Source organism: Eucyclogobius newberryi, unplaced genomic scaffold (genome assembly GCF_026437365.1).
Source record: "Eucyclogobius newberryi isolate DKJ021-1_F unplaced genomic scaffold, fEucNew1.0.hap1 SCAF_15, whole genome shotgun sequence".
NCBI classification, from domain to species: domain Eukaryota; kingdom Metazoa; phylum Chordata; class Actinopteri; order Gobiiformes; family Gobiidae; genus Eucyclogobius; species Eucyclogobius newberryi.
In genome coordinates, this window is record NW_027315779.1 from 3,723,445 (window position 1) to 3,735,887 (window position 12,443).

Below are 12,443 nucleotides of genomic sequence, written 5' to 3' on the forward strand. Positions count from 1 at the left end.
GTGTGTAATTGTATGTATTGTGTGTAAATGTATGTATTGTATATGTGTAATTGTATGTATTGTGTGTAATTGTATGTATTGTATATGTGTAATTGTATGTATTGTGTGTAATTGTATGTATTGTATATGTGTAATTGTATGTATTGTGTGTAATTGTATGTATTGTATATGTGTAATTGTATGTATTGTGTGTAATTGTATGTATTGTATATGTGTAATTGTATGTATTGTGTGTAATTGTATGTATTGTATATGTGTAATTGTATGTATTGTGTGTAATTGTATGTATTGTATATGTGTAATTGTATGTATTGTGTGTAATTGTATGTATTGTATATGTGTAATTGTATGTATTGTGTGTAATTGTATGTATTGTATATGTGTAATTGTATGTATTGTGTGTAATTGTATGTATTGTATATGTGTAATTGTATGTATTGTGTGTAATTGTATGTATTGTATATGTGTAATTGTATGTATTGTGTGTAATTGTATGTATTGTATATGTGTAATTGTATGTATTGTGTGTAATTGTATGTATTGTATATGTGTAATTGTATGTATTGTGTGTAATTGTATGTATTGTATATGTGTAATTGTATGTATTGTGTGTAATTGTATGTATTGTATATGTGTAATTGTATGTATTGTGTGTAATTGTATGTATTGTATATGTGTAATTGTATGTATTGTGTGTAATTGTATGTATTGTATATGTGTAATTGTATGTATTGTGTGTAATTGTATGTATTGTGTGTAATTGTATGTATTGTATATGTGTAATTGTATGTATTGTGTGTAATTGTATGTATTGTATATGTGTAATTGTATGTATTGTGTGTAATTGTATGTATTGTATATGTGTAATTGTATGTATTGTGTGTAATTGTATGTATTGTATATGTGTAATTGTATGTATTGTGTGTAATTGTATGTATTGTATATGTGTAATTGTATGTATTGTGTGTAATTGTATGTATTGTATATGTGTAATTGTATGTATTGTGTGTAATTGTATGTATTGTATATGTGTAATTGTACTGTATGTTTCAGAATACATAGATCTTGGGCCAGTCAAACTACAACGTGATCCTTGAACTATTGTATTTTGACAGACAACAACACTCTTATGCATGTTGTGTAGAAGCCTAAACCAGCCGTGTAAGACATTTAATGACATGTTCATTATCAACATGAGTATTTCTTTAAACATATTGGCTGGATTTCAGTATGAACGTGTCATCTTTTCATGATTGACATAATGAGCTACATGTCATGTTTGTCATGACTACAACACCAAACACCATTGTGCATCATGTACAATCAGAGTAGAACTGCTTTGCAAACAGATGAATATTGACAACTATGTCATTGTCTTTTGTTAAATAACAGGACATGGCACAGCACAGGCATGACCGTGGACCTATCAACAACAACAACAACAACAACAACAAAAACAACAACGGCCTAAACATACAAATAGTACATGAGGAATTGCCATAAAACACTCGCAATATCTTCCTTTATGACACTGATTATTTTCATGAGAACCTCCTTGAAAACCTTGTGCCATTAATAATATACATATAATAATAATAATATACATCTAACGTGTTTCAGGTTTCTTTGTCCCAAACACATTGGGCTCGGGGTTAAAAGGGTTAGAACCTCGTGGAGGCCCCCATTGTCCAGTCCTCTCCAGATATCCATTTACATCCCAGTGTTGACTGAATGAGACTTACACCAGAATCACTTTGACCCGCACAACAAACCACAGAACGGCTCTCGAACCCTCGCGCTGCCTCTCAGAACAATGCCCACAAACAAACCCCCACTGTCCCGGGGCCCCGCTCACCTTGTCCGGAGCCGTGCCCTGCAGACTGCCCACGTCCAGAGGAGTGATGAGCGGCACGTTCTGGAAGCCGTCCTCCACGCTCACGGCTTTGGCACTGCCTTTGTCCTGAAGATTACTCCCCAACTTCACCATTTTCACCGGCCTGACGTGCTCTGCTCGCGGGGCCGAAAAGACTGCGCCTGCGGGTGGGAACGCGCTTTTTTAGGACCCCGCACCACCAACACGCAGATATGAAAGTGTGGAAAGAGCAGTTTATTCACGTGCGTCACTCTTTTCACAACATTCCATATGTCAAATAAAAAAATATAATATAATATGCATGATTTATCTTTTACTCAGTGTTGGATTTCAACATCACGTCGCGCGGTGTCAAAAAAAAAGTGTTTCAATGTAACGTGCGCTTTTCTCACACGTGACCGCCACATAAACACATGCCATGTAAATGTTTTGGAAGGGGATAAAAAAAAAAGAAGAAGGAATAAGTCTTTTTTTTTTCTCACGGTGTTTGTGGTCCTTCGATGCGAGGGCGAGGGCTGCGCAGAGGCGGGCAGAGATGGAGCGGCTGGACCGGAGGCTGGACCGGAGGCTGGAGGAGGAGGATGCGGATGATGCTGCGGGGGAAACGACGCTTCTCCGCCGAGGACCGAGCGCAGTCTGTCGGCAGCTCTGCGGTCAGTACCAGCAGCAGCAGCAGCAGCAGCAGGAGAAGAAGAAGAAGAAGAAGAAGCAAAAGCAGCAGCAGCAGGAGTAGCCCAACCCCCAAAGCCTCAGAGTCTGCTCCGCTCCCCGCTCCCTCCGCGCTCCGCTCCGGCGCAGACGCACGCCGCGGGCAGCAGCTTTTGGGAAATTAGGAAAGTAAATGTATTAAGGGAAATAAACGGACCAAAAAGTAGCACACTGCGATCAAGGATTCTAGCAAGGAAGGAAGGGGGGATTACATGAGGGGGATTTTTACACTTGCCGTTACATTTAGGTGAAGCAGCATTTAGATCATTTTTGTTCCAAAGTAAAATTTCACCGTCTACATTAAGTCTAGGGTTTTAATTTGCAAAAGAATATTATACAACACTGTGACTTACAACAGCCTATCACAAGAAAGCAGTCATGTTCCAAAATTCCTAACGCAATTAAAGCCTGATTGTGCAGTGCAGCAGCGCCATCTGGTGGACAAATGAGTGACTCACAGTTGTGTGACTCGTGACCTTTAAAGCACCAGGAACAAGGTAAATGAATGTGTCACTGTAGAAGCACCATAAGGACCATATTCCTTATTTAAAACATTCATGTATAATTACTACAGAGGACAATAAATTAGGCCGACTCGATGCCACCTTTTTTAAATCTGAAACCATGTCAATATATAGGCTAAATATGATAGGCTCTGGGGTCCCCATACCCCTAATTGGGAAACACAAAATTCGTGTTTCCCAATGTTAATGTATTGTTATTGTACATTTTTTACTGAAGAAACACATGCACACACACCTCTGGCTGATATGGTCACGTGTGCTTAAATATCCCTTTACTAAAGTCACCATATTGCATATCAATGCAGTTCCATTGTACAATAAGCTAAATGGCAATTGTGGCTTTGTTGTGATATATTTGTCATGGAAACCATGTATTATAATGCTTATGTCATATTATACATTGATAAAGTCCTTACATGTGAGTGTTTCATGTTCTTTGCGTTTGCTGATTAAAGTTACAGGTAAAGCTGCTGGTGTCATTCGTTGTGTTAATATTGTAAGATCAGTTTTGATGCCGATTGATTAAAAAAGGAACTACATTTTGCATTATAACTTCAGACAATAAAGTGTATTTGCACTTTACAAACCCCAGAGTTATTTAAAGTTGGATTCTAACTTTTGTAAACTTCATCTGTGACTCTTATAATATCGAACCATAAAACTAAGTACAGTGTTGTATTTGTTTATGTATTTATTATGGGTAAAGTATCACTATAGTTATATCGAACAGTAATGTATCATGTATCACAGTGTATCGGGCCATCGATTCAGGATCGTATCGTGACAAAAGTATCGTCCCAGACCTGGAATCCTGCCGACTCGTGATACTAATGTCGTGCAGTACAAATACATATTCAAATTGACACTGGACACTAACTGGAAATGATCTACACTGACGCATCAGTGTCAGTGACGTCCGTGAGCTCGCGCCATTCATAAAAGCGTCGCATTTAACCTCTATAGTAACAGTTCCAGGTTCGACCACGTGGAGGCGCACGCGAGCTGCGTTAGTCACGGTCCGTGGTCTATATCGATTCATCCTTTGCGCTCCAGAAGCAGCACGTGACCCGACGAGCCGTGCGTGCGTCTGTCCATCCGTGCGTCTGTCCATCCGTGCGTCTGTCCATCCGTGCGTCTGTCCGTGCGTCTGTCCATCCATGCGTCTGTCCATCCGTGCGTCTGTCCATCCATGCGTCTGTCCATCCATGCGTCTGTCCGTGCGTCTGTCCATCCATGCGTCTGTCCATCCATGCGTCTGTCCGTGCGTCTGTCCATCCGTGCGTCTGTCCATCCGTGCGTCTGTCCATCCATGCGTCTGTCCGTGCGTCTGTCCATCCGTGCGTCTGTCCGTGCGTCTGTCCATCCATGCGTCTGTCCATCCGTGCGTCTGTCCATCCATGCGTCTGTCCATCCATGCGTCTGTCCGTGCGTCTGTCCATCCATGCGTCTGTCCATCCGTGCGTCTGTCCATCCGTGCGTCTGTCCATCCATGCGTCTGTCCGTGCGTCTGTCCATCCATGCGTCTGTCCATCCGTGCGTCTGTCCATCCGTGCGTCTGTCCATCCATGCGTCTGTCCGTGCGTCTGTCCATCCGTGCGTCTGTCCATGCGTCTGTCCATCCGTGCGTCTGTCCATCCATGCGTCTGTCCGTGCGTCTGTCCATCCATGCGTCTGTCCGTGCGTCTGTCCATCCGTGCGTCCGTCCGTGCGTCTGTCCGTCCGTGCGTCTGTCCGTCCGTGCGTCCGTGCGTCCGTGCGTCCGTGCGTCCGTGCGTCCGTGCGTCTGCTGCTGCGGCCGATAACGCGTCAGTATTTATGGATCATGCACACTTTTAATATTTTTATATTTGACGCACTTTAATGGTTTCATTAAAAGTGCGTCAGCCGCCGGCGACATGTTTTATGGCGCGATAATGTCTTTCAGGATGCAAAATGTGCGCAAAATCAACTAACAAGACAAGAACAAAACGCCTCAAATATCTCGGTGCAGTCTGTAGACGAATGACCTGCTTATCAGATCATTTGTAGCACCGTTTTCTATTTTTTTTAATTTTTTTTGAAGACTTTATTGATTTGACCCTTGACCCAGAAAGTGCAGAGGCATCACTTTTTGGCCGTGTACATTGAGTGACGTTTAGCCCGAGCCGCAGAGGGACTAGAACTACTGCCCCTTGTACAATAGTGTGAGGCAAGGAGCTGATTGGACCAGATTGTACTTGAACACGTGTACAAATATGTTTTCTATTGTAAACATTGAACACATGTCGATATGGCTTGCTTTAGGGCTGATTTTAATGGGGGGAAATCTGGTTTACTTGGTGCGTTTTCTTAGTTTTAATTGTCTTAAACGCCAAACCCACTTTTTCTTACCGATTATGGGTAAATGGGTCTAAAATAGAGTTATTATCTACGCATCACTGGCCTTGGTTTGAAATTTGAGTGCATATTTTTGCATATATTTAAGTAAAACGCACCATAGAAAACAACAAACACACGATGACCTAATGTTAGAGGAATAATTTGGATTTTGAGGATTTGAGGCAGAGATGAGACTGCAATCTACAATGTTACCACCAGGTGCCACCAAAAGCCACATCCGTAATAAACGTTTGCAGGAGCCGTTGCCCTGCACTTCCTGATTGGAGCGTGCTCATTGGCTGGTGATGGGAGATAAACAGGAAGTGGAGGCAGGACTGATGAGAGCAGAAGAATATTAAAGTCAAACCGTGACTTTTGTAGATCTAGAAATATAATATTGATTTATAGAAACAAAGAAATGACTTAAACTTCATGTCAGTCAAACTACTTCTTTTAACAAGGCCCTGGACATTTCAGGAAGTTCCCAAAGAAAATGCCGTGAAACAAAAGCCAGACCAGGATCATATTTTCATCACAGTTAAGATTTATTTCATTCAACATTTCACATTACAAATATTTAAAAATTATGCATACTGTTATAAATAGTTGGCTGCAAACAATTAAATAACATTAGATTTTTCTTTTTCGTTTTACACTAGCACTTCTACAGACCAACTCCTAGAAATATGGACATATCCGTAGTACATAACTTAATTAGAAAGGAAAATACAAAAATAGGAACTTATAAAGTGAAATGACAATAAAAATTAAGGTGATATCTTAAGTAAAAAATGCTATTAATAAATACAACAACCTTCCCATACAGTTAAAAACTATTGAAATCTTGCCATTAAGTAACATCATTAACAGACAAATATTTAATATTTATTTTCCTTCAGAAAATGTGAACCATATATTGTGGAGCACAATATAGCAATTAGTAAAAACTAGACACTTTAACATATTAAAAGCTTCACCTCAAAAATATAACAAAAATCTGATCAAAATTATAAAAATCAATTATACATTCCAATTAAAAATATACCAATAAACAGCTAAATACATTGTTGACCTAATAATTACAAAGCAATCAATCACAGTAGCTTGAAATAAAATAGGCAAATAAGCACAAAACCTTTTTAATGTTTTAAAAATAACTTCAATTATTTATATTAGTACAAATAGTTTGATTTCTTTTCTTTTTTACAAACACCAGCATGAAAAGGATTACAATAACAGTAGAAAATGACTGTGAAAAACATATTAACATCTTTTTTAATTAAATGTCTGCAATTAAAAATGGCATTAAAGAATTACATTGCAAAGAGTCTTTATCTGGAAAAAGGTTCAAAAGAAGTATTGCACATAACAACTTGAAGTTAACTTGCAACATTTACCACATTCAAGTCTTTAAGCTCCCCTTCCTCCAGATAGGTCTATTATAGAAAGATCAAGACAGCTCAAGTCTAAGGTTAGAGTAAAAAACAGTGTTCGATAAGGATGCGCTGCCCACTTCTGTATATAGAAAGTTTGTCTCGTTTCTCGTCTTTAGAGGTCTGCGAATGGGGAAGCGAGGGGTTCTCAACACGTGGGGCGGGGTCTGGTTCGGGGGGAGGGGGAGGGGACATCGTGTGTGGGACTATAGGGTGTCCTTAACAACGCAATATTCGAGAAACATTTGGTGCACACCACAACAATTAATTTTTATAGCTAATTCATGTACTTGTCATTTTCTCTTTTTTGTCATGCATGCTAAGGATTACGATAGGTGCTAGTTGGCAAGTTCAAGAATATATATATAGAGATATAGATATATTTATATTTTTTTTGAATATTAAAATATCTAAACACCAAACATCCATTCGTGTGATACGAGGTTCAGCGTTAAGCGTGAACCGAATTTTGCATTCTCCTTATAATAAGTTAATGACTCCCGTCTACGGAGAAGAAACCAAGACAGAAGTCACCATTTTCCAACTAGTAGAGCCGTGTTACAAGGCATGAACATCCATTTAATCACAACAACATGTTTTTTGTCTTTTTGTCGCCATGCTGTTACTGACACATCTAAAAGCTAAGACCAACAGAGTGTTCACGTTGGTCTGTCCTCTGCAGATCTGAAGTCGCCTCAACACAAGTGTGCACTAATAGTTGTAAAGATTTCTCAGCACTGAAATGTATAAAAAGCATAATTGAAAATAATATATATTGAAATCACTCAACAGCTCCATATATGCAGATCTCTCAGTAACAAAAGTACAAAAGCTACCTTTCACAATGTGAAAAATTGAGGTATTGCAAAAAGGAGTTTCCCCATTCGTGAAAAATGTGCCTAAAATGACTGTTGGAAAAAGAAAAACTATTTAGAAAAGTAGTGCATAATAAATGTTTATATGTGCATGACAAAATAATTTAGCTAGAAAACACACTGTACCAAAAATCAGCAGGCCATGTATAAAATAATCTTTTTTTTTCTTCTCATTTTAAACAGCAAATTCTTCACAAAGTGTTTAACTTCTAAAATGCTCGCCCACTGCACCCGCAGAAACTCGCGTCCGGGTGCAAACTGGTGCCCGGACCCCGCGCCACAAATGAAGGTGGGCACCTCACTAGTGTAGACTCAAGTTTCCGTAGACGGCTCCCTGACGTGGTACAAACGCTCGGACGACTTTGCCCAACCGCCGGCAGACCGAGCAGCTCGAGACGACGGCGGCAGCGGCGGCGCCCCCCGGTGTGCACTTTGTGTGTGTGCCGCGTACGCAAATAAGTCGCCTCCATTTTGAGCTACGGAGAAGTACGGGGTCTTACTGCACTTAAATGTAGAAATATAATAATAATAATAAGTTCAAGGCCAATCTTTGGTTTTACCAGAGTCCAACAGGTGCGTGACAGTTACTGGGTAGATAGTGATAAAAAAATATATGAGAATAATATAATCATAAAAAACTGAAAATGAGCTACAGCGTGACCCACTACTGCACCGCCATCTTTGGTTCCCTAAAGGCGGGTGAAACCTTTGCGTGTGGGCAGCCCGGTTGACATGTCGTTGTAATAGTAGTAGTAGTAATAGTAATAGTAGTAGTAGTAGTAGTAGTAGTAGTAGTAGTAGTAGTAGTAGTAGTAGTAGTAGTAGTAGTAGAGCGCACTGCACGGACTATCTTCATTTATGCTTCAAAAACACTGTTGCTGAGCTGAGTTTAAACGTGGCAGGAGGAAGAATGGCGGAAGGGTCAGGGCCGAAAAGCGCCAGAAAACCCCCCGGCGACGCCTCAAATGTGTGCAGATGAAGTCAGATCGTCTTTCGTTGCCTTTTCGCGGGTCAATCGAGAAAGTGTGGCCGACTCCGGGATTGCGGGAGTTTTGTCGTTGTTGTCTATTTCTGCGTTAAAGATGTGGGGAGGATAAATGCATTTCGAGACGCTGACGAAACAGACAGGCATTCTTTTTTGTTTGTTTTTTACCATTCAGGACCGCGAAACAAATAAAGGAGGCGGCGAAATCGCTCTCTCTCGCTCTCTCCGGCTTCCCCCTCCGGCGTTCGCGTTCTACGTTCCCTCCCGTACATTCCCCTAAAGATACTGTAAGATGCGCTCGTCCGTCTCTAGCACGACCCTGGGATTGATACAAAAATAAGGTGGATGGAGCGAAGCGAGTACAAAACTGTGCCGTCGTTTCTCGTAAGTTCTGGTTAGTCTCCTCTGGGATCGGCACATTTAGCAGCTGAGTTTGAGGTATTAGTTTTTGCATGTGTCAAAATGGAGATCCAAACCCAAATATAGTTATGTTGCTTAGAGATTCTCTTCTTTTTCTTTTGTTTTCTCGCGTGAAATTTCAAGTATTTGCGGTAGAGATTTGTTTGTTTTTTCGATCGAGGAGGGTGGATTTTTGTTGTTGTTGTTGTTGCTGTTGTGGCGGTGGGCCCCTCCCTCGCGTCTGTCAGTGATGAGAAATTCAGCTTTGGTTAAACTACGAGGGTCTCCTGTACTGAAACTGCACTCTCTCTCTCTCTCTCTCTCTCTCTCTCTCCCTACACGGAAATAAGTGCACTCTTCTTTAGCGACACCCTTTTCAAGTCACGTTTGCTCTAGAGCCCCGCCCGACCCTTTCCACAATACGACAGCCGGTAATGCACTGTTCCCGTTGCGTTTTGCCTCCGGACGTAACACAAACTGGACAGGAACAGCTCTGCTACACGAAAACGAAAGTAAAATAAATTGAAAGTTTAAAAAAAAAAAAAAAAAAAAAAAAAAAATCACATTTAATTCGATTTCTTTTGATAAAAATGTTTGTAAAAAGCTCAGGCCAATTCAAAAGCAGAGAACCAACACACACTTCAAACGTTCCTATATATCCATTTGTATCAACTCATAAAAATATTTCCAAAAAAAATCTGATTTATAAATTAAATTACACTTCTTTTTTCTTTCGTGGACATTTTTTCTTTTCTTTTTTCTCCAAAATATAGATAGATACTATATATTAACTTAAAAAACGAGAAACTTTTGGGGTGAACTTGGAGCGAAAAGGAACCAGCAACAGAAAAGTGCATTTATTTGTACAATGATTGGCGACTGGTGCACTACCTGCCCCGCCCGTTTGCCCGTCGCCCGCGGCTCAGTTCCAACGGAAGGAGATGTGTCGGGGGCGGTCTCCTCCCTCCTTCACCAGGGGCTTGTGGAACTCCCGGCCGGCCCGCGAGTGGATGGCGGCCCAGCAGTACTCGCAGTAGTACTGGAGGCAGGTCACGTTGGCGCAGAAGAAGGGCGCGAACTTGCCCCCGCAGCGCGTTCCCTGGCACTCGTCGCACAGCTGGTCGTCCAGCACGTATGGCTTCACTTCCACCTGCGGAGCGCCATGAGAGGGGAGGGGGAGGGAGGAGCGGGAGGGAAGAGCGGGAGGGAGGAGCGGGAGGGAAGAGCGGGAGGGAGGAGCGGGAGGGAGGAGCGGGAGGGAGGAGCGGGAGGGAAGAGCAGGAGGGAGAAGCGGGAGGGAAGAGCGGGAGGGAGGAGCGGGAGGGAGGAGCAGGAGGGAGGAGCGGGAGGGAGGAGCAGGAGGGAGAAGCGGGAGGGAAAAGCAGGAGGGAAGAGCAGGAGGGAGAAGCGGGAGGGAAGAGCGGGAGGGAGGAGCGGGAGGGAGGAGCAGGAGGGAGGAGCAGGAGGGAGAAGCGGGAGGGAAAAGCAGGAGGGAAGAGCAGAGTTTAACGCCGGTTAGAAGGTCAGTAATGCAGAGGAAATACCATCATGAGTGTAGTACCGTATTTTCTGGACTATAAGTCGCACTTTTTTTCTAGTTTTAGCCGGGGTGCGACTTATACTTATATTTATACTTATACTCCGGAGCGACTTATATGTGATATTATTTGTTATTTTCACACTTGCAACTGCATTTCATACTCCAGTGCAACTTATATGTGTTTTTTTTTTCTTCTCTATCATGCATTGTTTGGCCGGTGCCACTTATAGTCTGGAAAATACGGTATATTGTAAAGAACCACAAACACATGCATAGAAGACGTTAAGTATTTTTGATCTAAACGCAACAGCACATTCTGTCTTCGTCTGGGCCTTTATTTCATGTATGATCATTTCTGTGGCCGTTTTCATGTTCTGTCCTCTGTAAAGTACGGCCGCGGCTAACCATGACTTCAATCAATCAATCAACTTGTCTCGTGATTTCACTATTGATTAATCGACTCTTCAAGTGGCCAATGAGATTTGTTCTCACTAAAGCCGCATGAGGTCGTCCTGATAGAACACTAAATACACATTCTCTGTCATTTTCATACATTTACAGCTCAGCACGTGTGTGTTTTGGAGACTTTGTATAAACCAGTATAAATATTGTTTACGAGTACTAAATTCGTACACGATTACTTCAAGTATTTGTTAACTTGTTGTAGCCTCACTGCGCATTACTATGTGAGAAGCGTTGTACAAATAAAGTCGACTTCCTAACCGACTTCAACAGTTTTTGCATGTTTGGTGAAATAATAGTGTGATTACATGTACATTATTCATCTCCGCTCTTTAATGAGATGGTCAGGAAATCCTCGAAGCCCTTTTTCCTTTTTTAAAGCACAGACTCGAGGATAAACATCTCCAAACATGTAAGGATAATATTATTTGTCAAAAGCTTAAGCGCAATGGAAATTATATCAGTTATTTTTGGATGTTCTCCTTGGCGGACTTTTCAATTTCCTCGCCATTTTTCGAACGCTCGGCGAGATTTATTTGCATTTGAGATTTGCGCTCTTATCCTTCATCAGCGCCGCGTGCCCAAAAGCAGATTGGGCTTTAAGATGCTTTCGTAATCTCAAGGAACGACTCATTCTTTCTCCTCTTTTGTGTGAGCGAGCGGAGCGGCTGGATATATATATATATATATATATATATATATATATATATATATATATATATATATAGATATAGATATAGATATAGATATAGATAGATATATATAGATAGATATATATAGATATAGATAGATATATATAGATATAGATATAGATATATAGATATATAGATCTATATATATATATATATATAGATCTATATATATAGATCTAGATCTATATATATAGATCTAGATCTAGATCTATAGAGATATAGAGATATAGAGATATAGAGAGATAGAGAGATAGAGAGATAGAGAGATAGATAGATATATATATATAACTGTGTATATATATATATATATATATATAATCTATATATATATATATATATATATATATATATATAATATATATATATATATATATATATATATATAATCTATATATATATATAATCATATATATATATAATCTATATATATATATATATATATATATATATATATGTATATATATAATCATATATATATATATAATCTATATATATATATATATATAATCTATATATATATATATAATCTATATATATATATATATATATATATATATATATATATATATATATATATATATATATATATATATA

At 40.0% G+C, this 12,443-nt stretch overlaps 2 protein-coding genes across 3 annotated transcripts in view; both read right to left on the reverse strand.

The window, feature by feature from the left end:
* Positions 1-2,015, reverse strand: part of nsg2 (neuronal vesicle trafficking associated 2) — a 118,471-nt gene extending 116,456 nt beyond the window's left edge. Inside the window, exon 1 of the mRNA XM_072445764.1 lies at positions 1,856-2,015. Within this exon, the coding sequence (XP_072301865.1) occupies positions 1,856-1,987 (132 nt within the window). The 5' untranslated portion in view covers positions 1,988-2,015. The remainder of the gene's footprint in view (positions 1-1,855) is intronic.
* A 6,164-nt stretch (positions 2,016-8,179) lies between these two features.
* Positions 8,180-12,443, reverse strand: part of cpeb4b (cytoplasmic polyadenylation element binding protein 4b) — a 43,955-nt gene continuing 39,691 nt past the window's right edge. For both annotated transcript variants that reach the window (XM_072445745.1, XM_072445746.1), the window contains one exon: positions 8,180-10,305. In XM_072445745.1, coding sequence (XP_072301846.1) covers positions 10,078-10,305 — 228 coding nt within the window. In that variant the 3' untranslated portion in view covers positions 8,180-10,077. The remainder of the gene's footprint in view (positions 10,306-12,443) is intronic.